General features: G+C 45.5%; 1 protein-coding gene across 1 annotated transcript; it reads left to right on the top strand.

Moving 5' to 3' along the window:
- LOC106032875 (ovoinhibitor-like) lies at positions 1–27,307 on the top strand. Its single transcript, XM_013176081.3, has 25 exons — positions 1–130; positions 917–936; positions 1,779–1,915; positions 2,101–2,161; positions 2,263–2,396; positions 2,829–2,889; positions 3,852–3,988; positions 4,456–4,516; positions 5,387–5,523; positions 5,969–6,029; positions 7,162–7,295; positions 7,378–7,438; positions 8,724–8,860; positions 9,249–9,309; positions 9,659–9,774; positions 10,300–10,332; positions 10,544–10,607; positions 21,820–21,946; positions 22,918–22,937; positions 23,659–23,795; positions 24,332–24,389; positions 24,683–24,819; positions 25,526–25,586; positions 26,594–26,703; positions 27,165–27,307. Exons 1-25 carry the CDS (start codon positions 76–78, stop codon positions 27,208–27,210), a joined length of 2,166 nt encoding a protein of 721 aa, XP_013031535.3. The 5' UTR covers positions 1–75; the 3' UTR covers positions 27,211–27,307.

Here is a 27,307-nt window from a genome sequence, read left to right as displayed (position 1 = left end):
TTCCCACTTCTACCTGTGCCCTTCCTCTCCCACACCGAGAGCGAGCGGGCTGTAGTGGCACTGCTGCTGTCTGCCATGAAGACCACCGGGCTCTTTGTGAGAGCGGCTGTAGCCCTCTGCTGCTTCTTAGGTGAGTGTTTCCTGTCCTATTGCATAGGTTGCTTTAGCTGAACCAGTGGCTGGGCGATCAGCAAAAGTACTGCGGTCTTGTAATGTGCAGGACAGCCTTATTCCATGAAGGAATATTCTTCCTGAGAGTGTAGCAAATAATTAGACTGACAGATCCAGGTTTCAGCAAACCTCATGCAGATGACTGCTTTCATCTTGGTTTATAGGAGGAAATTGCTGAGGCAGCAGTCTTAGTGCATGGCAGGAGCTTGCATGTGGAACTACTGGGTACAAGGGCAGAGCAAAGCTGTTTGCAATGGCATCCGTGTCCATGTGAGCAACATAAGCGCAAACTTTAATGGCTAGAATCGCTCTGTAAACTTTACTGTGCCGTCCCCGGTAACTGAGAAGTTTGTGTCTTGGGATGGATAGTGCCGGTGATCGAAAGCCATCTTAAATGCACATCTGAGCTTCTGGAAATCAAATACAAAATCTTTTAGAAGAGGTTAAACTCAGAGTGCAGAATTGAAAATGCCTATATCACTTCCCCGTAATGTCTTAGGAACCGATTAATACATGTGGTCTCCCCCCTTCTATCTGCCATCAGAAGTGGAATGAAACTTTATTTAGTAACTTTTAATTCATCTTATGACCACTTACTAACATAATGTAAGACTACATTTTCTTAAACGCAATAAACCAATCGACAAGTCGCTGAATTTAATTGTTTCATAGGAAGATTTGCATGTCATCTCTGCACATCAATATATATGTATTTTTTTCTTTTCTCTCTCTACTTTTCTTTTAGATATTACCTTTGGAATTGAGGTGAGTTACAGATTTTTCCATTTATTCTGTTCTATTCTGAGCTTCTCGTAAAATAGGAACAGTATATAATTACCTGATGAGCAAGTGGATTAAATCTAATGAAATCCTGGCTGTTCAAATAATATTTGCCAGTGCATGATTGAATGATATTGCCGAATCATGAGAAAGTAAAACACCCCCCCATTTATACTATTTTCAGTTCATTAAGTAAAATGAAGAAAGCAAGAAGTAATTATACAATCCTATTATAATAACTCTTAAATATAATTGAGTTACTCCGAGTCAAAAGGCAGTATATTACCTCCTCAAGAGGAAAGTTGTCTTAAGACGATATGCTTGAAAGCATCAAAGACCATGATTCTGATATTTTTTTCTATATGGTAAGACCCACAGTATTGTGTTCTTTTCTATCCTTATATTGGGTTGAGGAAAACGGCGGGGTCCGCATGATGGATTTGTCTGCAGGTTCTTCCCACGCAGTTACGAGACTCCTGTAACTCACCAGAGACTGTAGCATGATTGGAAACGATCAGATTTTGAGCTGAGGGGCTATGGAGTACGGCCAGGCTCCCAGTTACCAGATGCCTTCATTAGGCACCGTCTCTCCCACAGCTGTCCTTCCTCCATGTCGTGCCTCCACCAGCCCCCAGCAGGAAGGCGTAATCAAAAACTTCTGTAGAGAAGTTTCCCTGCTCTTGACAGCTTGAGCAGGTTCAAAATGATACCTCTGGGTTTCCTCCCGGCTGGAGCTGTGGGCACTGCTGCAGGAGGTGGGAGGCTGTGTGGCTTGTCCTTTCTGGGCAGGAGCTGACCTTGGGGCTGATGTTGTGCTGCTTTCACAGGTTGACTGCAGCCAGTATTCCAGCAGCATCGGCAAGGATGGGACCCTCTGGGTGGCCTGCCCAAGGAACCTGCAGCCAGTCTGCGGCACCGATGGCTCCACGTACAGCAACGAGTGTGGGATCTGCCTCCACAACAGGTGAGCTTTGCTGGAAACCCCGCAGAAGCGGCAAGGTAGGGGACTTGGGGTAAGGGTGGCAGCTCCGTCCCCCAAAGGTGGGCTGTGCAGAGGAGCATGTGAGTTAGCACCAAGGTGTTGACACTGCCAGCCGGGAGGTGACGACTGCTCTGCACAATTCCTGACACAGGTCTACTTTCTTCTAGGGAGCACAGGACAAACGTAGAGAAGGACTATGATGGAGAGTGCAGGCCAGATCATGTTACGGTATGCACAACAGTAAGACAATGTCTTGCTCTGCTGTTGTCCATAAAGACTTAATTTTATTTAATTATTTTTTTTTTTATCTATTCCTGCTATTTTTACAGATTGATTGCACCAAATACAGACAAACTGCAAAAGGTGGTAGTGTCCTGGTAGCCTGCCCAAGGATTCTGCAACCAGTCTGTGGCTCAGATAGCTTCACTTATGACAACGAATGTGGGATTTGCGCCTATAACGCGTAAGTCTTTTCTGCAGAACATCCTTCTGGATAATTAGCAATAGCTAAGGCTCTTGGAAACACTTCTGTAAAACACCAGGCTTTCTTAAGACAGGTGTCTCGGTGAATCACTTTGAAGCTGGCTGCTTGTAATTCTCCAGCCAACTTCAGTTTTCTTCCCCATTCTCTCTCTGTGCTCATGAGGGGGATCACAAAAGAGCCAGAGCAGAACCATGAACAGATCAAACTGTTGCTCCTAATACCATGTGATATGGAAATACCATGCATTTTCTGCTCAGCAAGTGGTTGCTACTATCCGTGGGGTGCATCCAGACAACTCAGCCAGTTGCTGTGTCCTATGTGGTGGGTGGGGCCTTTCTTGTCCCAGTGGTTAGAGGGAGACAGGAAAAGTTATTCTCAAGGCTCCCTAACCAAAGAACCTCTTTCTTCCAGAGAACATCACACCAACATTACCAAAATGCATGATGGAGAATGCAAGGTGGATGTTGTCTCAGTAAGTGCAATAGAAATCAAAATCTCTCTCTTAGGGCTGTTTTACAGAGAGAATCCCAGTGATTTCTCTAGGAAACTGCAAGAGTATGGTATGACAGGACTTGCAAGGGACCCAGTCCATCCTCTGGCTTTCTGCCCAGTGCGGGTGTTTTTTGCATCCTCCCTGTCCCAAAGAGAGGGTCATTCCGTATATTCCACATCAAAGGGACAAAAGAGGAGGCCCAAGGTTTTCCTGGCATTGTGCTGTACAGGTTGGCAGTTTTCTCTCTGGAGATTCCTCCCTTTGCATTTCCACCCTTTGCAATAAGCATTCAAAATTCCCATACTGGTTGCTTTCACAGACATAGTGAGATCCGTAAGAGCAATGAGCGTGCATATTTATAGGGTATAGCTCATTGTGTATTTATACAGGGCCCAGTGCCTCAGGAAGAAAAACTTATATATTTTAGCACAAAAACTTGGAGATGCAGAAAGTTCATTCTCCAACTGACAGACAGCCATTCTTTAGCCCTTCAAATCCCATGCTTAACTACAGGGAATTAGAATTAATAAGTAATCACGGTGCTGGAGAACTGGAGAGAAAACTAACACAAACCAAAACAATATTAGTCAGATTTCTAGCGAGTGAAAAATGGTTTCACGACCATTTTGTTGATGAGAAGGGATCCTACAATTTTATACATGTTCCTCTGCCTGAAGAATTCATTCTCCAAGATAGGTCCTTTTTCTCAGCTCCTAAAGAATTAGGATAATATTCAGCCTATTTCTGATACAGTTTAATTTAAGTGTGTCAGGGCTTTGTTCTGTCACAGAAACTACGATGGCTGTGGTTTTTTTTGTTTGTTTGTTTGTTTTTTGTTTGTTTTTTTCCCATTCAGGTGGGATACCGAACGAAAAGGTTTTCCACTGACTTTTCCCACATATCTAAGGCTCCACCGGGGCTAACTCTCCTTATTTTGGCAGATTGACTGCAGTAAATACCCATCAACAGTCGCTGAAGATGGCAGAAAATTAATAGCCTGTCCAAGGATCCTGAATCCAGTTTGTGGCACAGATGGCTTCACATATGATAACGAGTGCGGGATCTGCGCCCACAACGTGTAAGTGCCATACGTACCCCACTCCTTCAAAGTGGCCAGCAGTGCTTCACAGTCCTGGGAACCTCCCTTCTATGTTGCTGCCTATGCCTATGTCTTAAAGTGTGTTTAAAAAACAGATTATTTGGGGGTTTATAGTGAGTTTCCTTCTGTGACACCCTCTTCGTTCTCATTAGAGGAAACCTGCAAGAGTCAGAACATGGCTCCTTGGATCAGTCTAGTAGGCTGGGCAGCGACTGAGCAGAGGAAGGAATAATTCAGAATATTGCTTTAAATTAGATGTTATGAGAAGACGTGAGGAGCTTGTTAATGAGCAGAGTAATGCAGCTATCTTGATACAACCTTGTAGAGAGGCTGAAGCCCTGTTTTTTTAGGTATCTGCTTTAAGCTATGTCTGGTTCATTTTGCATGTGAGTGTGAGTGAGAGTTTAAGCTTTTACTTACTCAACTTGATTGTCTCCCTCTTCCAGAGAGCAGAGGACCCATGTCAGCAAGAAGCACAACGGAAAATGCAAGCAGGAGGTTCCTGATGTGAGTATACAATATAAGGCATATTTCTCCCCTTGTCTCTACCTACTGATATATTTCCTGAGGCTACATCTACTCTGAAAGTGAGCAGGCTTGAAGCCTGGCTCTCTCTACAAGTCCTTTAAGTCTTGTCAGCCCCTCTTGTTAAGGATGCCTACGTATTCCAGTCCATCCTGATGCAGGTGTCCTTTGGGTCCTCCTTGCCTGCACAGCCCTGGCATATGAGAGCTATACACAGAGTTTACATTATGAATTAGTACCTACACCAACTTTTGCATTGAGGATATATTCTAGTATATGGAGCACACCTGAAGTTCTGTACTGAGACAGTGAGTCCCAGAGCTTGCATCTAGGACATGCCAATGCGTGTACAACACACAAACAACATGGAACGTGGTCAGTGGAGGTTTAGAGCCTCCTTTGAAGATGACCTCCAAATGCATCACCAGCAAAGTCCATCTTGCTTTACTATTTTGTTTGCCTTTTTTTGTTTGTTTTGATAGTGCAGAATGAAAAAGAGACTATTTATTTATTTATTTATTTATTTGCTTTTCTGGCATATCTTGCAAACAGTTTTGGTCAAAATGTAACCTCCTTGGGTCAGAAGTGAAGTTGAATGGCATTTGGGATTGACTGAGCTACTTGCTCTAGTGATTTGGCATCTTGCAGACTATAGAGTGCTGTGTAGTTCCTCCTGGGAATGAGAGGATTCGTGCAGAACTGACTCATGCTGGTTCTGAGAGAAATGAAGTACAGCACAAGTGTTGTTTCAGCATCCCAGTGTAAAAGATACAGAGACAAGCAGGAGATGATGCTAGGGTTTGTCTTGGAGAACAAAGGTTTCCCCAGGGCCAACACTCCTGCTTTTTGCAGATCGACTGCAGTCAATACCCGGCAAGAACATTTAATGGTGGTAAACGTATGGTACGCTGCCCACGGATCCTGCTCCCAGTCTGTGGCACAGACGGATTTACTTATGACAACGAGTGTGGCATCTGTGCCCATAACGTGTAAGTACTGCAGATAAGACTTACTTTTGGAGTGACTAGCCATGGTTAGTACTCCAGGTGGCTTCCCTTTTGATACTGGCATGTCTGCATGTCTCTTTCTGTTCCTTTTTCAAACTCCTGAAGCTCTGTCACCTCCGTTTCCTTTCCTGATGTGCTGTCTGTGCTCCTCAGGGAGCTGTGGGAGAGCCAGCCACCAGCCTGAGCACCCTGTGAGGGCTGTGGGATTTGGGCAGAGGAAAAAGTGGATGGGACTGCTATGAGTAGATCTTAATGGTCTGTTACTGCTTAGGATTATGTTTGGTAATGACGGGTAGAAGCTGGTTAATTAAGCTGTCAGATGCCTCCTCTAACATATGCGCTGGTTAAGATTTTGATCCGCTCTGTGACTGCTGGGTGCCACAGGGCTCAGCCGGTGAGCAAGCTAACACTGGCCTCTCCCTTTCAGACAATATGGGACTGACGTTAGGAAAAGCCACGATGGACGATGCAAGGAGAAGAGCGTTCCAGTAAGTGTAAATAGAAGCAGAATGAGTGCTTTCTCCTGCACTGCCCAGTCTCCAGGAGGAGCTGGGGGGTGCTTGTGCCTTGTGCTGGTGCTGCAGTGCTCCCTACCCATTTGTAGCAGCTGCGCCCAAGGGGCTGTACGTTTGGGCAACAGAGAAGGGGAATAGGCCAGGGCTTGGGAAACAAAAGGTCTCTGAACAGAAACTACCAAAGGCAGCCCAAGAACCATGCAGCCCATTTTAGCACAGTAGGAGAGGACAGAAAGCTGTGCTAGATGTCTGTGTTTTCATTCAGTGCTAGGATTTCCACTGCAGTAGACAGGCTAAAAAATCCTCGTGCTGTGGTCAGCCAAGAAAAATCTGCTTCCAGGTATGCATACAGAAATAGCTGTATAAACATGCACAGTAACAATATGTGCTGATAACATCTCAGCACATTTATTCTGCTTATGCAGAGCAGCTATAAAACACTGAAAATAACTTCATGCATCCCCAGGGAATGAGATATATTTTCTATAGTAAAGACATGATGTTATAATGCTGTCTTTGCTATAATTTGCTCTTGGACTGTGTGGGAAATATGGGTAATAAGAGAGACTACACTGGGGAAAATATGCAAAATGACTGTGAAGTGTCAGATGTTTAGCTAGTGTAGACTGACTTCCACAGTTATCAATAGATATTTGCCTATTTATCCTCAAATATTTGAACTGGTTGTAAAGATTTTTGCAACAGGAGCTGGTAGAACAATTTCTTGTTGCCGTTTTCAAAATGCTGAAACAAAACCTCAGGTTTCGTTCAGTCAGGCTGGACCTAATGTCAAACCGGACCTAATGGCAAACTTCTTGAATCAGATTCCTTTGGTCAAATGCTTGTTTTGAAACTTATAGACATCCTAGTCTAGGATAACTACCTTTTTGGTCCACTATTCCTTTCTTCCCTCTGTTAGCAGGCAATACCAAACCCAACTACAATTACATAATTCATTTCTAATGGAAGGCCAAACTTAAAACCAACCCTGATTTTCCTCTGGCAGAAGCTTTCAAAATCTGGAGGACCAGAGCCAGCAGACTGTAGCTGAGGCACGTTCCCAGCTCCCAGCAGCTGGCCCAGCATTGTTACTTTATCTCCCCAGCTTGATTGCTCCACATACCTGAGAGATACCCCAAGCGGCGAAGCCATCACAGCCTGCCCCTTCATCCTGCAGGAGGTCTGTGGGACCGATGGTGTCACCTACAGCAACGACTGCGCACTGTGTGCCCACAACACGTAAGCCCTGCAGGTCACCCTCTCAGAGATCACCAAAGTTGCTTGTTGAGCTTTTAAAACTCTGCTTTCTCTCTTTTTCCAGTGAATTTGGAACCAGCGTTGCCAAGAGGCATGATGGAAGGTGTGTAGAGGAAGTTCCCCAGGTAAGTGGGACCCAAAGAAAAGTAAAAGCTTGAGGTGGTGCTTATTGCCTAATTGTAGGAGTGCTGGTTGGTTTTCATGGTGTAGCCTCTGCTGGGTCATGCAGCTTCTGCTGCCCTTTTTCCTGCGGGTGAACATCACCCCCCGGCAGCAGGAATGCTGTGCACTTCCTGCAGTCTGTCATGGAACGAAAGAGAAGAGGACAGGTGAGGAATGATTTATGAAACAGGTAGCATAAATGACTTAAAGCATTGCAAGGAAAAATTTGCTTTCCCACAGCAGTCTATCATAGCCACTGCAGGAACTTAGCAGCCTGTTTTGGCAGTATGGGAAGGGGACGCAGGTGACCCCAGCTACCTGGTGCCTTCTAGATACTCTTGCTTTGCAAAAGGATGTGCTGCAAAAATTAGAAAATTTTGAGAACTTTTTAGAACTTTTTGAGTTCCCATACCTAATGTACCAGAGGATTCAAACTCCTCTGAGGTGTTTTTTCTTTTTTTTTTTTTTGTGTGCATGTGTGTAAGTACAATACAATTCAGTGTATACCAACAACGAATCTTGTAAAGATACTGAATTAAATATATTTGGCCAGCTATAAACTATTTACACTCACTGGGGAATAGAAAAACAAAGCCATCTCATTATCATGTGTTTGAAAGAGTCAACATTCTGAGTCAGATATTTCATTTCTATACAAACAGACTATGAAATGTCATTCCTTTGTTTCCTGGGTACGCTCTGTGCTCAGGCTGGGTGAGATACATAAATCAGCGAGGAAGACCTCACACTGGAGAAACTGGGACTGCTAAAACACAAGGCCAGTTCTTCAACCGGTGTAAATCATTTTCAACTGCTGTCAGTCCTTCTGGCAGATTTCAACACTCAGAGCCAGCCCCTTGCAACAAAAGGCCTGTCAGCACATCTCCTCTCAATTCTTGTGGGCCGTGAAACACTCCTTGGTCACATTCAGCTTCTCTTGCAGGAAGTGCATAAATCATGCCATTTTGATTTGTTGATTATTTATGAGCTTCATTTTGCAATATCCCAGTAGGTTCAGCAAGGTATAAGGGCATCATGATAAATACAGAGCTGAATGAGTGATGTGCACCTTCAAGCCTTGATTCAGTCTTCTCCAGCATAAGGCTATGAAATGAAATTGCTAGTTTTCAATGAAGAATGAGTTAATAAATAACCATAATCTGTCCCGTGGCAGATCCTAAAAGGCAGAGGCATAAACAGGGGTTTGTGTCTGGGCACCATGGCACATTTGCTGTCTTTGTTTCACAGCTTGACTGCAGCAAGTACCCAACTTCCACGCTGAAGGATGGCAGACAGCTGATGGCCTGCACCATGATCTACGATCCCGTCTGTGCTACCAACGGTGTCACTTATGCCAGCGAGTGCACACTGTGTTCCCACAACCTGTAAGTACTTGCCCTTCTCCTGGGGGGACCCACAGTGGCTGTGGTTGGACCACGTCCTTGAGGGCTGAGTAACGCACAAGGACTCTATCTGAAACAGCGTGCTGGATGGGTCCCCTCTGTCTACCCTGTTGCCCTGCTTGCCATGGTTGGCATTTGAGATGGGCATTTAGCAAGGCCTATTGCCCCCAGAACTCCACAAAGAGTGTTCATTGACTTATTCCAAAAGATACATCCCCGCTCCGTAAAGGCACACTCTTGCTAATGCTATGCAGCTAATGCTAAGCTAATATTTCTGAAAATCTGTGTGCTATGCAGAAACGAGGCTGTGCTCTTGCACCATGGTTCCAACGGTAAAGGTTGCCTCTAATATTTTCCCTCAATCTTCCAGGGAGCATCGGACCAATCTTGGCAAAAGAAAGAATGGACGCTGTGAAGAGGACGTTACAAAAGTGAGTGGGAAAAGATGGGGACAAAGAGCAAGGTCCAGTATCTGTTACAGTCATGGGGAGCTGTCCCCTGCTTTGGGTCACAAACCGGAGGAGCAGCATGCAGCCCTTGGGAATTTCACATTGGTCATAGAACAGCTGCTCTCCATCCCATCGCTCTGTAACAGTGCAGGGAAAGGATGTGGCAGTGGGTAGGAATAGTATGAGGTCACATCTGCCACCAGGAGGGAGCTGAGTTGGTTATTCTCATAATTTTCCAGGCAGTTTCATTTCTCAGTGGGGTGTCATTGCTCGTGCTGGGGGGACATGGTTTGTTCTCAGGCAGAGTCTCATGTCCTCTTTGTGTGTGCAGGATTTTTGCCGTGGCTTAACAGAGATCTCTCCCATCTGCACCATGGAATATATGCCCCACTGCGGCTCTGATGGCATAACATACAGCAACAAATGCGCTTTCTGCAACGCATACCTGTACGTATAGAAATAAAACCCTTCCTCTCCGCATTTAATTCCTGTACCTGCTACAAATGTAGGGCTGTTTCTGTAAGGCATTTTTGACTAAGTGCTTACGGGTGTGTGGAGGACATTTCTGGTGCACCATGACTTCTGCAAGGAGGTGGGGTGTTTGCTTTTTAAAGGAAAATGCAAAGCACTCACTTCTGGCAATCTGTGTGTGGCTTCCTGTTGTGTGGTGTCTTTTTTTTTTTTTTTTTTAAATTTCAAAGACAGTTTGCTTAGTTTCACCAGCGTGCAGTTTGTCCCACAAGCTCATCAGAGCATGAGAGAAGTACTTCACCAAACTAGCTGGATGTTATCAAATGTTTAAAACCTGTCATCTTTCCTTTAATGATAATAATGAAAGTAAATATTTGGACTTTTGAGACTGTTCTTTACCTTCTGTCAATCTTAAGCCAACATTTGGGCTAGTGAAGAGAGGAACAGGGCTTCAGCACTGAATGTAGTCTGTGTCTAATCCTTCTCTCCTCTTTTCACCAGGGAGAGCAACAGGACTCTCAACCTCATGAGCAGGTCCTCATGCTAACTCTGCAGTGGAGTCCAGCACAGGAAGACAAACTGCCTTGCACGTGACTTTTCATGGGCTGATCTTCCCCAACAGCTTTCCTTCAGCTTGTTTTGTCTCCTTAAGCTCCTGAAACGCGTTTTGGTCAATAAACTCACTTGGCAACATTTATATGTCTTCGTGCCTTGTTTCATACCTTTTCACCCTTCTCCTCCCCAGCATGGTACTTGCACTGTTGCTCATTGATTCATCTATTGATGTTCTGCTCTACCAAACAATGTGGGTAAAGATTTTCCTGCCAGGTGTCCATGCCATTCCCCCTCCAAAGAGGGACCTGGGCTCCCTTTGAATCTCTCTGGCATTTCCTTATGCCTCACAGTCTCCTTTCACCTAACTTTTAACATCCCGGTGTGACCTGATCGTGGGCTCCGTCTCTTTAGTCAGTGCAGGGAGACGTTCACCTCAAGGGTGGCATGGTCCATCTCCTCCACAGGGCAATGTCTAAGGCGGGGTGGATGGTTTGCTCTCAAAAAGAGTGTTCTCTTGCTGTTGGCTAGAAAGGGAAACTCACGGCGTAGCTGACAGGTGCCCCTGACCTGGCTCCTGCTGCCTCCACTGCCTGTGCAGCCTGTCTTGTGGAAGAGGCAGCAACTGCTGTCACAGGAGGTGATCCCAGCCTGTCTCCACTGAACTGACCTCAGTGCCATGTGCTGTGTAAGATACAAGCTCCAGGAGGGGAATATCAAGCTTCTTTCAGGGTCGCAGAGCAGGAGTGTCAACGCATGAAGTAAATACCTTGATTTGTTGATGTTACCGGACGGCCTCAGTCCTGGTGCCTGAATCGCCCATGCGGTGGGGAACAGGTTGCAGTAAATCACTGCAGCCACCTGCCTTCTAAAGCCATTCGGGAAGGAAAAGGATGCAGGGGATTGCCTGTGACCAGATTTAACTGAATATGTAGCAAGTCGCAGGAAAGCGTTTCTGCACGACAATTTTTTCCACCTACTTTTTTCAGCCCAAGGAGCTTGGTATGCAGTGATACAATTGCTGTCACTTGGGTCTGTGTGGATGTCAGGGGGGGTAAGAGGACATGGGGGCCACCCCCACCAGCTCCACTCTGGTTCCCTCAGCCTAGGGCTATTGGAATTCCAATGTTTGGGGGTTAAAGGATTTATTTTGGGCTATAGCTAAAGCCTCCCTCCTTCAATGTCCCATTGTAGTTTACCAGAGAAACACAATTATTTGGACCAGTTTGGAAAGTCACTCTTTGAATTGTCAGGCTAGATTAATAGGGTGAAGGCAAATGTTCCTGACTTGGAGATACTGTGGGTATTGTATCAGGGAATGAGGCCATAGCACCTCCATGCTATTAGATTCCATGGCTGGCATGTACTTTTCAAGATGATTTGTAACTAACAATGGCTTATTGTGCTTTTCTTGAGTCTGTGTCCTAATGTAAACGTTCCTTTAGTTTATATAACCTTCTTGCCATTTGCTGTTAAGGTGTTTTTGCAGAACATATGTTGCTTTAATCTAGTTTAACTGTTACTTGGTTATCCTGAGGGATAAGACCTGAACAAAGTTTTTGTGGATTTGGCAGGCTTTCACTTGGACTTAGCTCCGATACTGGCTTTTGCAGGCCTTTTCAGTAAAGCAGTCAGGATCCAACTGAATGGCATTAGTCAGGCACAGACGTGCCAAATCCTTCTCTGTGGAGCTCATTGTTTGATGACACCAAAGGCAAACATGAACTCAGAGAAGCACAAAGTTGAGGAGAAGTCGGGGCAATCCAGGGCAGAAGCCAAAGTGGTCATTAGACACAGTTGCCATGCAGTATTTGCCAGTAGGTTTTGTATAAAAGTACAAAATGGAATAAACCACAAAAAAATGGCAAAAGTCTAATACTGGAGTTTAAATATTCACCCAGGCTCAGGGGGTGTTTTATGAAGCAATATCACTCTATAAAAGTAGGGCAGCTGCCGTCTCATGGACAGAGATGTTTTCTGTGCTGCACTGCTGTTTTTCAGCTGTTCCAGGGTCACTTACTGAGGGTCTGTTAGTTAAATGATTTCTTTTTGTTTCATGGTGATACAGAAGCAACGGCCAGGCAGAGAAGAGCACATTCAAGAGGAAACATTGAATTTTGGCAGCCTGGGAGAGAGGCAGAACAACACCAGGTCAACAGAGTCACGAAGAGACCTGAAAGATGGTTTTAAGGTACAACTGACTTGGCTGGATGAGTGCTTGGCCATTGATAGCCAGAGGTTCCTGTGCTGGGGAGCACCAAGCGCTCATTTCCTGAGCTCAGTGCTCAGAAGCCCGTGAGATCAGAAGGAGCAACCTTCTCCAGCCCGAGGGCGATGGGCTGCTCGGCCTCCTGCCTCTCGCTTCTCAGATGCGCGATGCTGCAGACCCTGAGCCTGACTTTCTTACTTACCTGGGGCAAAAGCCTGGGCAGTTTCAGAGCGGTCAGGTTACTCTCAAAGACCTTTCAATTGTCAAGCTAAGCTTTTATTTATTTATGTATTTATTAAACTTGGAAAGAGGTGCTAAAGGATCGGATGCAAGGGCAGGGTTTAGTGAACTCTTATTTTTGCACTCTTTCCATGAACATCAATAGTTGCAGGTGTAGCCTCATGCGCTCAGGCAAGGATACAGTGAAGGAAAAAAAAAAGACAACTGACTTCCCAGTGCCTGTTGCAAGTGCAACATCAGGCACCTAAAATTTGCTGCTAAAACACAGCAGGTCTGGCTCTGCACAGCGCCTCGCAGCTGCTCTGGCTCTGGGGACCAAGCTCCTGAGCAGCACTGGAGCTGATGAACTCCCATGTATTTCACACTGAGAATGGTCCAGCCTCAGGAATCGTGACTTGTAAATGCATATTGCAGAGGCGACATTGTAAAATTATAAACGTTTTCTCCCCTTCCTTATTTGTCAAAGATATCTTTATAGCCTTATCAATGTTTTCTGAGACTGTAGTCATTTGTCTTACAACAAAAAAGAGGAGGAAGAATGAGGGGAATCATTTAATTTCTTGATTGATAAGTGGGATTTAGAAAACAGTACTTAACATAGTCTTTTTCTATTGAGCTGTAAGATATTTTTGATCATTTATCAGCATGGTGTATATCAGCACTCACCCATCTGACTTGAAAAAAACCCTTTTCACTGACAGTCTCTGTACCTAAACATCATTCAAACGCTTTACCAAAAAAAGCTATAGGTTTCAAAACTGTTTGCTGATAATCTGCCTTGTTTTAGCTTTTCTTCCATATGTTGCATTTGCTAGAGGCGTGTGGATGGGCCTAAATTCTCTGTTGCTGATCGTGAGGGGTGCTTGAGAATGACGCAGCTCATCCCACTGATTTTTTAAACTGTTCTCTTGGCACAAAAATATTTCAATTATATTGTTTTTACTACTTTTATAGCTATATGTTCCTCAGGTAAAGGAAATTCAGAAATAATTATACAAACTCAGTGCATTAGTTGCAAAGGTCTACTTAACTGTCTGCTAGTAAAGGAAATAATTTGGGGGACTGAAAAAATATTTCCTCAGCCCTTTATACTTAAAAGTACATATTCTGGTATGCATTTATTTCGTCCATCAGCATGTTGACACTCAGAAACATTCGTTCTCTTGCTGTTATCATTTGATACAACTGTATTTGATTCCTTGCCATGCTCTGGACTCCGGTTGCATGCTCTCCACCGATCAAGACGTAGATAAGAAAAAAGCAGCACGGGGAGGGAGCTGATCTCCAGCTGGCACATAGCCACTCAGCCTGGGAGGGCTTCCCAGATTTCCACCAGCTGAGGTGCAGCCCCATAAGTTTAAACACACTGTGAATTTGCAAACAAAGAGAGTTCACATAGCGTATTCCTTTCTGCTTGTTTTTCATTCATAGAAGCAAAACTTTAATTCCCTTCAATTCCTCTGAAGAATGAGGAATATTTGGAAATGTATTGCTTGAAACTTGTTTTGTCTGTTCCCTTTAAGGCTGAGCCACAAGGGCACTGCTGAGGACGGCAGTCGGGGCCCCCTGGCCAAGCGCCGGACCAGGACCAGATCTGTGGCACAGATGGTTTCACTTACATCAATGAATGTGGGATCCGTGCCTATAATGTGTCAGCTCGATAGAAAGAGCATGCCTTCCGAGTGACAGTCCCCTAGCCCCTGGCTTCTCCCCATGCTTTTCCGATTCATTCTCCTTTTCTCCATCTCCACTTGCTGTTTGTGCTCAGGGGGATATCATGAAGATTTAGAAGAGAAAACAAAATAGCCGGAGTGGAAATCCAAATGATGCAGCTTATTCAGCTGTCATAGTTTTGTTGACTGATAGGATTATAGCAGAGATGTTCAAACGACTTCATTGTCAGTGGTTAACTCAAATGAACTCTCCTCCACTTGCATCATTTGGGGGTTTATTTACATTCCCAGCATCCATCTCCCTTTGGGAAAGTGGGCACACTGGATCTCTAATGGCAGACTTTCCCTCCTTCAGAGAATGCAGGGCGTGCAGTGACAAGAAACATCAGGGGGCTCGGGCACAGCAGTAATCCCAGCGAATAAGAACGGACGCGAAGCACGAGGCGGACCGAACTCCCATTGCCGTCCGTGGCAGCATCCCAAATGATGTCAGCCGGATGCTGAGCAGGCAGCGTACGAATGGACATAAGCGATGCGTATACCTTCTGTTGACATTTTGTTTGGCAGTGATTTAATGCTAGCTTCCTAACACTGCTATTCCCCACAGTCTGCGTTCAAATATATGAAGAGAAGGATGGCAAAAAGATGCAAAATACGAGACAAGTCACAGAACTGTTTCTTTGCTATAGAAGCATGCACAAACAGCCTCCTCTGACAGCGTCAGGAGAGCACAGCATAACCTTTTTCAAGGCCAGAAAAGGAAACTCCCCAAACCTCTGCAGATACCAGTGCATTCAGCTCTCCTGATACCAGAATTTTTGTCAGGTTGCAAACGGGGCACAGTGCCAAGCCAGCGGGTGCAAGGGCCATAGCAGCATACACAGCACAGCAGTCACCACACGCCTAGTAAGTCAGTAGCTGCATTACTTTGCTAATGCAGTCGTTCAGAGGTGGTAAAAGACCTGCTACGTACTTCTTGCTCATAACCGTACAGTAGTGAAAGCCCCTAATTCAGCAACGTGCTCCTTTCTGCCAGCATCAATGGCACTTCAGTCATGTCCAGCTGCAAAGAATCAGCCAGTGGTCTCATTAAAGCCCAGCTCTGTAGAATAAATTAATTTGTTCCTCTTTCTTTTGATGTTATCGATGAAGGAAGAAGTACCTGGTGGTTATGGTCCTAATGGTCTGCCAGCCATAGAAACCTTCTCCATCCAGCTCCTCCTGTTCCAGACAAGTGTCCTGCTTACAGCACCATGGTGTATGCTATCTCCCATTTTCATCTCCTTCTCTTTCCCACCAGGGAGAGCTGTGCATTTTCATTCTTAGCCGCTCTGGAGAATATGAAATTGATACTGCACCCTGTCCCTCAGAAAGAAAATCCCTTGTTGCTTCTTTATTTACAAGAGCGTTCTTAAAAAGCAAACCATCATTCATCCCAAATCCAGAGGTTCCCAGTTTTCTTTCCACAAATGAAAGCAACCACCTTCATTTGTCTTTTTAGATGTTGTTACTCATAGAATTTTTGCTAGTTTTTTTGGCTGAGATCCAGCAGCATGTTTCTGTCTGACGCTCTCCTTGCTCCTTCTCTGCATTGCATCTGCCTGTGGTTTCCAATGGAAAGAAAACTTTGCCTATTCTGTGCATAAACTTCTGCCCCTCTAGCTCCCCGAAGGAGGGCAGAACCCCAGCTCACCCTGTGCTGAGCATGCCTGAAGCAGGACCCAGGTCCTGGTCCAAGGGGCCACGGGTGGTGGGAGGGTCTCACTAGCAGAACTGGGCTGATCCCAAAGCCTTGAGTCTAAGGCTTTGGCCATTTACTCAGTGAGTAAAGTTCCTCAGTCACCTACAAGCCCAGGTAGGACTCAGAAAAACATTTATTCCAGCGCTTCTGTTCCTCTGCTTAAGAGCATCGCTTGTTTGCAGCCAGTCCTCCCCAAAACGCACAGACTTGGTGTGTAACTTACCAAGCAGAGGGAGATGTAAACACCAAAGGTTAATTACCCTCCTGTCAGAAACGCTCCGTGGTCCGTAGACATTGCTGTCAATCTTATGAAACAGAACCGAGGGCAGGAAGCACTGAAGGCATGTTCCTATGATAAATTAATGAGACTTGGCAGATCGCTGTGAAGAGATGATCCCTGTGCTTCATGGGAGGCTGTAACCTGCCTCTCCAGCCAGCTTTGCCATCGCCTTCATGTCGTGGTCCTATCCAGGACACCTAGCTCTCTGCAAGCAAGCTGTGGGATGCAGCTGTACAGGGATCAAGAGATCTTCCCTGAGGCCTTTAGTATTCCTCTTTGCTGCTCGGTAACACGTAGCAATTACTCATCCCAACCATACTGAATTGCTTCTTCCAGCCCTGCTAGCTAGTCAATAAATATATCTTATTTTTGCCTATAAGTCTCTCTTGGCAACACCACTCTTTGGTGACTTATGTAGCTGTTTCAAATCCAAGGGACACAGCCACGATCCCCCTGCTGCATGCTATTCTGGGGACACATGCTGCTAGATGACTGGTAGCACAAAAATGCCTCATCTGCTGCCCTTTAGAGACGTGTTCAACTATTCCCCTGGTTTACATAACCTCGGAGCAATTTACTTTCATGGCAGAACACACTTATTCACTCTATTTTAACTATGCATTGAGCTATAAATAATGTCTCCATGCAGATAAGAATCAATTTTATTTTATTTTTTTATAATCTTTGGAAAAATATTTCCCCAGACCCCAGCTCCTGAAGGAGACTTTTGCAGCCTGAGCAGTGAAGCTGCCACGCTGGCTGTCTCCTGGTGGGCAGCACCCCTCCCAGGCTGGCTGCTGCTTCCCCCAGCCACCTCCTCGGTGTTACTGCTTGGGCTGTGGCGAAGACGAAACGAAGCACTCAGCAGTGCGCAGCTGAGATCACTGAAGTGTCATGAAAACTGATTAAACCGATGATTTCCACTTCCTCTGGCCAGCTGTAGGATAACATCTCCTGCATTACCTCCAAGCCACCTTCCCTAGAGTACCCGTACTCCAAAGAGTAACAGCCTGAGCCATTGCCTAGCCAAATGTCCTGCTGCTTATTGCCTTCATTTTCTGCTGCTTGTTCTAGTGTTTTGCCTGCATTCACACAAGTAACACTTGCCTGATAGCATGGAGCCCTGACCTGCTGTCCTCATCATCCAGAAACCTGCCCAGAGCTGGAGCATAGCATGAGCTGGTGGGGAATAAAGGTACGTCTTCAGAGCTGGTGGTTCTGAGATCTGTGTCTGCACCAGGCCACAGCGCTGCAGCAAAGGGGTTGCTATTTTGGCAAAAGATTCTTATTTTTTTGGTGCAGATAATTTTTCTGTAGGTTTGAAGGCTGATGCTCCACTGCAAAAATGTTGTGATGGCAGGAGGTCTGGGCTATAGCAGCAGTGGAGAGACTTTAGAATCATTGAGAAGCAATAATATTCTTGAACTTGAATAATTTTGTGGAGTTTGTTTGTTTGCTTTTTAACAAATATTGTAAACTACTCTTTTTGATATGCACATTATTTCTGGCCATTCCCTGTAAAAATATGCTGGGAGCTCTTCGTATCTCTTACCCATGGCCTTTAGCAGAAATTGTAGGAAAGCTCTGAGGCTGTTCTCCTGGGCTGTAGAGAGATTTTATGTTCCTTCATTAACAAAAATCACCCACAGGAGAGAACGCTTGTTTAAGTATTGTACACATAAAATAACAGAGGTTGAAAAGGCTCTCTGGAGTTCTCTAGCCTGACCCCTGCTCAAAGCAGGGCCAAATCCAAAGTCAGCTCAGGATGCTCAAGACCTTCCTTGGTCAGTCATGGCTTGAATATCACCGAAGAAGGAGACTCCTGTCTGGTTCCTGCACCACTGCTTGCCCACCCTTGTGGTGAAGGATGTTTCCTTGTATTCAGTTAAAATGTTGTCTTTCTTCTGGGCAGCTTTGAGGAGACTCTGGCTCCATCTTCTCTATAACCCTGTTAAGGAGCTGCAGATAGCAATGAGATCCCCACAGCCTCCTCTTCTCTGGGCTGAAGAAAGCTGGCTCCTCCAGCCTCCCCTGCATGCCCTGTGCTCCAGCCCCTGACCAGCCTGGTGGCCTCTGCTGGCCACGTTCCCACTTGTCAACATCTGTCCTCGCAGTGGGGCAAGGTACATTTAATTCATCACATACGTAACGTGAAACCACGTTAGCATTCACCTGCAGGGTACAAAGTTCTGCCCAGGGTCCTGTTAGTTCAGGAAAACATTCACTGGTGTTACCTGAAGCAAACTCTATTTAATAAGTTCTTAAACACATGAATATGTTTTCATAGTGATATGTTTTAATTATATCGATGATTTTATTTGCTTTATTGCTTTGCTCAAACAGCGCCTTCAGGCACTATGTGAGAGACAGATCTTCCATTTGTTCTGTATTGATTTCTCCAGACGTGTGGCTCAGTTCAAATAGTTACTGGCCACTCTGTGGCCAAAAGAAAGACAAAGATGGAAACTGCAGTTTGAGTAGTATTTAGCAGGCATTTTGGAGTGATTAGAGACAATTTCATGAAACAGCTACAACTAATCATTGTTATTTCCGCTTTTTACAGCGGATTGCTGATGAAAATGTGACAGAACCCATGAATGTTTGGAAAAGTGTAGTTAAATCATTTGTCATTCATCTACTAGCGTATTACTTGCACTGAGGGGTCACATAAGTGCTGAGAAAATGCCCTAACTTCAGTTACAGTCTTCCAGAGAATATGACATCAATGTTAATAAGAAATCATAATGGGAAATGTAAAACAAGAAATTCCTTGCACAGAAGGGAGAGGATGTTTCATAATGGCCAGATCCTGCCCTGCTCTCAGTCTGCTGACCATCTGGAGCTCATGACCTTAAGATGTGACCCTGTCTTTACTTACAGTTCTCTGCCCTTGTGATGGCTTCTGCACACCTGAGGATTTCCCTTTAGCCAAACAGCCATTAGCCATATGCTGTACCTGACTTTGAGGACTAAAAGACTGTAATTCAGTGAACTGCAGCACAAGATCAGTGGCAGGATTGCAGATGAAATCCTTTCTATCTGTATTTCCAGGGGTAGCTATGAACAACCCATGTTACAGAATGATCTTAACCAACTGTGGGGTTTTTCCACGCTGTTACCAAAGCCAGGACAAGCTGGAGCCCTGGATGGGGAGGCTGCAGATATTGGCTGTGAGTCTGCTCCACGTGCTGATAGCGGGTGGTTTCTGGGTGGTGTTTTTGTGCCTTGTACCTGGGCGGCTCAAGAGAGAGCGGTGCTCCCCAGTCAGCCTTAATTCAGTAGATCTCAGTCTCCCTGGTGTGTCTGTGGGCTGAGCCGTGAGCCAGTGAAGGAATTGATCTGCTGAGTAACAGACGGGCATTGCTGTGGGCTGAGGAAACCTGCTGGTGGCTCAGGGCCAGGAAGAGCCAGATCCAGCGCTGAACCCGGGGCACTTGCAGTGGAAAATTTTTTTCTGTGGTGTGTGCAGGCAATGCACGGCAGCCTTTGGCAGGCAGGTGCTCTCCACCCATCGGGAGAGAGGTCGGTCCTGCCTTGGGGAGAAGCCCTGTCTGGTGCAGGGAGCAGGCTGGAGCACAGCACAGCACTGCACGGGCATGAGACAACCTGCTGGAAGCTGCTGGGTCTGGCCAGGAAGGATGGTGAGGACAGCTCACAGTGGTCTCACTGCATTGCTAGAGAAGGCAGTGCTGAAACTCGTATTTGGCCCAGAAAGGTGGACCTCCCTCCAGCTGTGCAACCATCAGCTTATGCAGGCAACGAGCAACAGGAGCCTTGGCGTGCTCCTCTAGGTGCTAAGGGGAAACGTCTCTGGTTCCCAGAGATGCGTTCCACAAGACACATAAGGACAATATATCTTGACGATGTGCCAAATCTCTCTGAAATATTCATGCATGCTTCCTGTAATTTATAGAAGCAAGCCCAGCAGAAAAAAATGTAATGCTCCTCTCTCTAAGGAAACCCATCTTTTCATGTAGAAATGTAATCTATATATTCACACATCTGTGCTGTGGCGTCCTTAACGTGCCAGTGCCCAGTATACGTGACTCCATGCACTATACTGTGATTTGTACATTTAAAGATCAAAGCATACCCTTTAGACTACTGCAATGCATCAGACACCAACACGGTTCCTCAGGCTTGCTTACAGTGATTTCAGATGAATTTTGGTTGATTAATGGGCGCTGCCTTGTTTGTTCGAGGGAGCACCTGTAAAGCATCTCTTGCGCTGCATCTCCCACAATGCTGAAGTCCCTGTGGCAAAATACAACGGGTGTCCTTGCTATTTTAGATGTGTCAAAGGAAGCATGGTGATAAACTTGAGGTTAAGGGCTGCAAAATTAAGCCTGCTAAAACAGCAGGGGTCCAGAGCTCCTCCCAGGAAGGAGCCACTTGAAGAAAGGTGGTGTGAAGGCTGGACGTGTGAGACAGACAGAAAAATTGGGACAGGCTCTATGTTTTTAGTATCACTTTCTGAAATGTCTGTAGGGGGAGAGGATCTACTGTACTTTCAGGCATAGCTGGTGCCTTAATGTAAACAAGTTCCCCAAACTTCAGAGTTGTTTGTTCTTAAGACTGCTTGGCAGAACACTTTGAATCAATTCATTTAGCTGTGACTAGGTCTGTAAATAAATGCTCCCTCCTGATAAGGTTCAAGTGACATTTTTAGTGATGTTTCACAGAATTTAACCTGCTTTCAAGTCTTCTACTGAGCTCTTCTATTCCTAGGTGGTGAAACTGTCAAGCCCTTTCCATTATCAAATCAATGTTAAATACCATTAACTTCACAGGTTAGATGTGGTCCTGCCAGCCTCACCTGGCAATGGTTAATCAGTTCTGCTGATGGCAAAGCCTTGCTGACCTGTGTTCATACCTAGTGGTGAATATCAAGGAATGCAGAAATTCATGTTGTCCCCTCTGATACTGAGTAGGAAGCAGAGCTTTGTAGTCTGAGCTGCAGACAGGGTGGTCCTGAGCCTCCGCTGCTCGCTGCTGGGCGATGTCACTGCAGAAGTGAATGAAGGAACTGCAGCTTGCTCTCCTCAATATTTTGTGCTACTTAGGTTTCTAGTGCAGTCTTAAAGAATTTTTTTTTTTGGTCTAAAAGGCTGTTTGTTTGGTTTTGACCAATGAGAGCATGTGACACTTGTCTCAAGCTATTAACCGAATGTCCAGCCAAAATCAATTGCATAGGAGACGCAGACCATTACCTGGAGGTCAAGACCTCAATAAATATTACTGGCCTCATTGTACCAGTGACAGATTCAGCTGGCTGCTTCATGTTACAGCTGAACAGTTTAGACACTGCGTTTGTATATATTTGCAGCCCGCCTCGGAAAGACCATCTCAGGAGCAGAGCACCAGCGGGCAGCCTGTGGACTCAGGCAGTACTTCCACCACGACCATGGCAGGCATCTTTGTGCTGTTGTCTTTAGTGCTTTGCTGCTTCCCAGGTGAGTAACTCTCAGGGTGCCGCAGAGGCTTCGTACCTGAGAGTCCTGGCTATCTCTAAGAGAATAGGATAGTGACCATCAAATAGAGATTTTCCCACAAAAAGCCAGGCTGCCTCGATGCACTGGCATCTCACAGGATGCAGGAGTAGATTTCACGATGGTGTTAGATGGATCGCTGTTGTAGCTAGGTGTCTGGAGTTCTGTGCTCCTAACAGATGTTATTGCACGTTTTACACTCTTGGCACTGTTACAGTGCTTACACTTGTTGCACAATTATAAAGAGTGGATAAATGTTTGAAACACAGCCGCAATGAGGTGGTCAGACCTCCAGCAACTAGTCACAAAAATATTGTAATGGTACAGGCAAGTTCTGTGTAGAAACCTGGCAGCTTTCCTGCAATGCTTTTGCTGCTAATGGAGAAACAAGAGATGCAAACAAGCCCGAGTCTGATGTTCTCCTTATGTATTTACATCTCATGAAATTACAAAATCAAAGACAAGTGTTGTTTTTTTACACTCAGCTTCTTTAGATTGTATATCCCTGACAACAGATGCTGTATATGTTTGCTTATCCTGTATGTGACTATTTGCATTTATCTGTATTGATTCAGGTTTCTTTTCAGATATGCAATAGCTGTTTTCTAGGGTCAGAACGGATGTGTAAAAAGATAAGGAAGGAAAAGCTATTATTTTTTCAATTAATAAGTCTACCTATCTCTTTAAAAGAAAAAAAAAAGAACAAAGCTATTCAAAAATGCCTTTAATCAGTCAGCAATTAGAAACAATTATACTTATCACCATTTTGAAAAAGTCATACATGGTTTACTTAGTTCAGGAAACCAGTCAGTGGAAATCGCTCCGTTTGGTCCTCTGTGTTGGAATTTTACATCTAGATTTCCAATTAACTGAGATATTATTGATCACATTGGCTTTATTTCACATTTTTTTTGCCTCTGTTCTTTTTTTCCTAGATGCTGCCTTTGGGGTTGAGGTGAGTGGGAGATTTTTTTTTTTTTTTTTCTTCCCTTACTTAATTAGTGTTGCTATAATCAGATCCTACAGTGTAAAATATTAAATTTATGCTGTTCTGCGCTCTACATCTATGCTGTATGTTAATAATGCAGTAGTAATATAAAATTGTTGGATTAATTCATTTCTGACCAGCTCTAAACTGGTCTAAGCTTTAAGCTGGTCATATGTGACCAGTTCTAAACTGATGTCAATAGACTGTGGTACCAGAAACTACCCCAAAACAACCTACTGAAAGAACAAAATACTGTGAGACTTTCCAGCTTCCAAATGCCAGGCCTTTAGACTTGTTCCTTTGGTTAAAACTGTTTGTGTGTGTTGAGAAAGAAAGAGTATTAATGGAAATGCACTGGAGGGGCCATGAGAATGTGTGAGTGAGGGACCCATGCTCAGCCTGTGCAAAATGATGCCTAGAAAGCATGGGAGATCCCTACTATTTATCCCTGTGGGGGGCTGCATTGCTGTAACCCTCCCTTCTTCATCCTCCTCCTCCCCCCTCTCTGCATGGAGAGGTCTCGGCAGGAAGGATTTGCCTGTTCCCAGAATGACACACCAACACACATTTGTGCTGTGGCAGGGAAAAACCCACTGTGGGGAGGCTGGATCTGGTTGCTGCCACATGCAAAATGAGAGATGATCATAAAACGCCTTCTCCTTCCTGTTGCTGTGCATTCCTTTGACAGGTGGACTGCAGTAGGTTTCCCAACACTACAAATGAGGAAGGCAAAGAGGTGTTGCTCTGCACCAAGGACCTCAGCCCCATTTGTGGCACCGATGGAGTCACGTACAGCAACGAGTGTCTGCTGTGTGCCTACAACATGTGCGTACTGCGTAGGGGAGCTCATCCTGCGAGCAGACAGCGGTTCCTGGGGCTCCTGGCAGCACCTCTTCCCAACAAACAGTGATCTGTCATGTGTCACTTATGTCAATTCCTTCGGAATGAGCTTGGGTAGCACTGCGTGACACTCCGTTGCCTAGATATCGCTTTAGTCACTGTGTCTCTTTTGCTGGTGTAATTTATTCAGGCTTTTCTTCTCCATCTCGAGGATGAGCCAGATGACAGCCCCTAGGGCACGTCTCATCCCAGCAAGAAGGAGCAAAAAGATGGAGAGATGCTCAACTCTGAACCATCCAAAATGGTCCTAAACGTCTCAGGGTCTTTACATTCCTGCCAGCCACTCAGTGCCAGCTGGTCAGGGAGGACAGCACTACCTTCTCAAACATGTGTATACACAGATAAATTGCAAAGAGTCAGCCCTCCCCTCCCTTCCTTGTCTTAGGTACTTATTCCCAGCACCTAGGGTGCACCAAGAAGTCTTTGCTGGACTTCCTAATATTTGTTTTTTCCTTCTCCAGAGAATACGGAACCAATATCAGCAAAGACCATGATGGAGAATGCAAGGAAGCTGTCCCTGTAAGTGAAATCAATGGCAAAGGAAGGGGCAGGTTCATCTTCTGTGCAGCCAAAGCTGCATATTGATTTGCCTAGTAAATAATTCAAACACTAGATAAGAGAGCATATGATATGCCAGAATCTTGTCTTGGTCATCCTCAAGTGAACTTTCATCATAATGACACCCCCCAAAAAAAGCATTTTTCCTGAAGTGGTGGCATCCCAGAAGGCCAAATGATGCACGCGCTCTCCGGGTCTACTTGCTTCCTGCAAGCAAGCCCTCACTGGCGCTTTGTTGCATGTTCCCTCAACAGGTTGACTGCAGCACATATCCCAACATGACAAATGAGGAAGGCAAAGTGATGTTAGTCTGCAACAAGATGTTCAGCCCTGTCTGTGGCACTGACGGGGTTACCTACGACAACGAGTGCATGCTGTGTGCCCACAATGTGTGAGTACTGCGGGTGAGAGCTGCCTGGGGAGGCAACCGTGAGTCTGGCATGGGATTTCTACCAAGGCCTCTTCTGTAAGGCTCTTGGACTCCGGCCCTTCTTTCCCTGATAACTAGACCCTGTTTTCGTTTGTGATTAGAAAGAAAACCGTGCCTTTGTTCTTAAGAGAGAAGTAGAGGGCTGGGTGGGGACTTAACACGGGACTGAATGCTTCTCTTAACTAAATCAAAAGGGCCTGTGTGGCAGATATTGCCTTGCAGAGGACAGCAGCTAACCTAGGGTGTACCTGCATTGTCACACAACCTAGCTCCTGATTCCCCCAACACCCTGTTCTCTCGCCTGCCCTTTGCATCATGCAGAAGAGCAGCGCTCGAGAGGTGGTGCCACGGCCTGCCAGTTATATCTCACACTTTGACCCAGTGCCACAGAGCAATAGCATTTCTGTCTTTGAGACCATTGGGTACCATCCCATGTCCGGGGGGGACCCAGGCCAAGTCCCATGGGGGAAGGCTGAAGGCAGCCTCCCCTGGAGGCCAGCCCTGAGCTTGCTTGGGAGGCAGGGATGCTTCAGGGCTGGTGTCTCAGGCAGTGTGAGCAGCTGAAGCTGGACATCTGTACCTGTGGCTGATCAGCATTGCTGGGACATGCTGTGTAGCACAGCAGGATGCAGGCAGAGTTCCCTAACGTGGGTCTTTCTCTTCCCAGAGAGCAAGGGACCAGTGTTGGCAAGAAGTATGACGGCAAATGTAAGAAGGAAGTTGCTACAGTAAGTGCGAGCTGCCTAATGAAGGGTTAGCTTCTGGTCCTACTGATGTCAGTGGAAACACAGCCAGTATTTGTAACAGCATCGGGAGCATCACTTATGCTTCAGCACAGGGAAGATTTTGCCTTCTGCACATGCAATACATGTTATCCACATTAGTGTCAGAAAAGGAAGAGGGTGAATGCACAGGAAAGGATCAGTAAAAGATCATCAGCAGAAATAGTCCATCAAGGCAGAACTGGGAGTAAGAACAGAGAATGGCATTGAGGGTCAGACCAGTGGGCCATCAAGCCCATGGTGGCTTGATGCAGAGCTCACTCTTAGGGGCCATAAGGACCATGTGGGAGAGAGTAAAAGTAGGGTGAGTAGATACAGGTCTTCCTGAACACTATTCCAACCTCCATCACCTGAAAACAGCTGGAACTCAGCTAGGTGTGATTGCTGTGCAGCCAGTGAGCCTCAATGGACTTCTCTCCCATGAAATTCTCCAGCCTCTTCCTCTACCCATAAACTTTTTTTCCCCTGTACTACAGTGCCCCTCAGCAAGTGTAGTACCCATTTCACAAAGAAACAAAATCCCACTCCCATGGCATCTAGCTAAGTGCTGATATTTTAAGCCTATGGGAGAGATATTGGACCATTATACAGGTATCAGTGCTGTCTCTTCTCCAGACACCAGCATTTTTCCATTTAATTTCCTGGCCAGGTCAGGAACATGGTGCAATGTGACTGTAAGCACGGCATGTTCAGTGAGCAAGCTGCTGCTGCAGCTTGGAAATGCAGCAGTCAGAGTATGATATACATCTCTTAAACAGGAAATTATGCTCTATTTTTATATTATTAAATTCTGGTGTAGGAGAATCACACCTCAGTCAATATCAGATCGTGCAAGGAAGTTAATTATTTTTAGTTAGATTGCTATCGTTAGCACTGCAGCCGCAGTTAGGGGTTCAAGCCCTTCTGCTATCGACTCCTTCCCGCCCTTCGCATTAAGACTTCATGTTCTGCAGGTTGACTGCAGCGACTACCCCAAACCTGCCTGCACGGTGGAATACATGCCTCTCTGTGGCTCCGACAACAAAACGTACGACAACAAGTGCAACTTCTGCAATGCAGTCGTGTAAGTGCAACCGCGGGGCGCGTTCGCGTTGTCGGCTGCCTCCTACAGGCACAGATTTGCACGGTTTCTGCGTTCTTTGCTGACCAGGCATTCGGGGCAGAAAAAAATACCTGGCATTGTACCAACAGCTCGTTTTTACTGTTCTTTTTATCAGAGCGTCCAAAGAGCTATGTCTGGTTTATTAGTATGGAGGGTTTGAAGACAACTAACCCGAATGGAGTTTTTCTTGCTTATTGCGAAGAAAATTAAATTTGGAGTTTCGTTACAGTTCCCCCAAATATTTTTCAGAATGGGTTAAATGATTTCACTCACTTCATAATCAAATAGCTAATGAGACTGAGTCCCCCAGTTTTTGGCTCTGGGGCAGGATCCTAATGTCTTCTCTAGAAGCCAAGTGAAAGAACAGATTACAGCACGCAGGACTCCGTGTCTAATCCATTTTTCTCTCTCCTCACTTTCAGGGACAGCAATGGGACTCTCACTTTAAGCCATTTTGGAAAATGCTGAATATCAGCGCTGAGAGAATTCACCACAGGATCCCCACTGGCAAATCCCAGCTAGAGATCTCACCTCAGTTCATCTCGCCCTCTGGGGAACTCAGCTC

Source organism: Anser cygnoides, chromosome 14 (assembly GCF_040182565.1).
Source record: "Anser cygnoides isolate HZ-2024a breed goose chromosome 14, Taihu_goose_T2T_genome, whole genome shotgun sequence".
NCBI lineage: Eukaryota > Metazoa > Chordata > Aves > Anseriformes > Anatidae > Anser > Anser cygnoides.
Note: the sequence above shows the minus strand (reverse complement) of the source record. Positions and strands in the feature narration are given on the sequence as shown.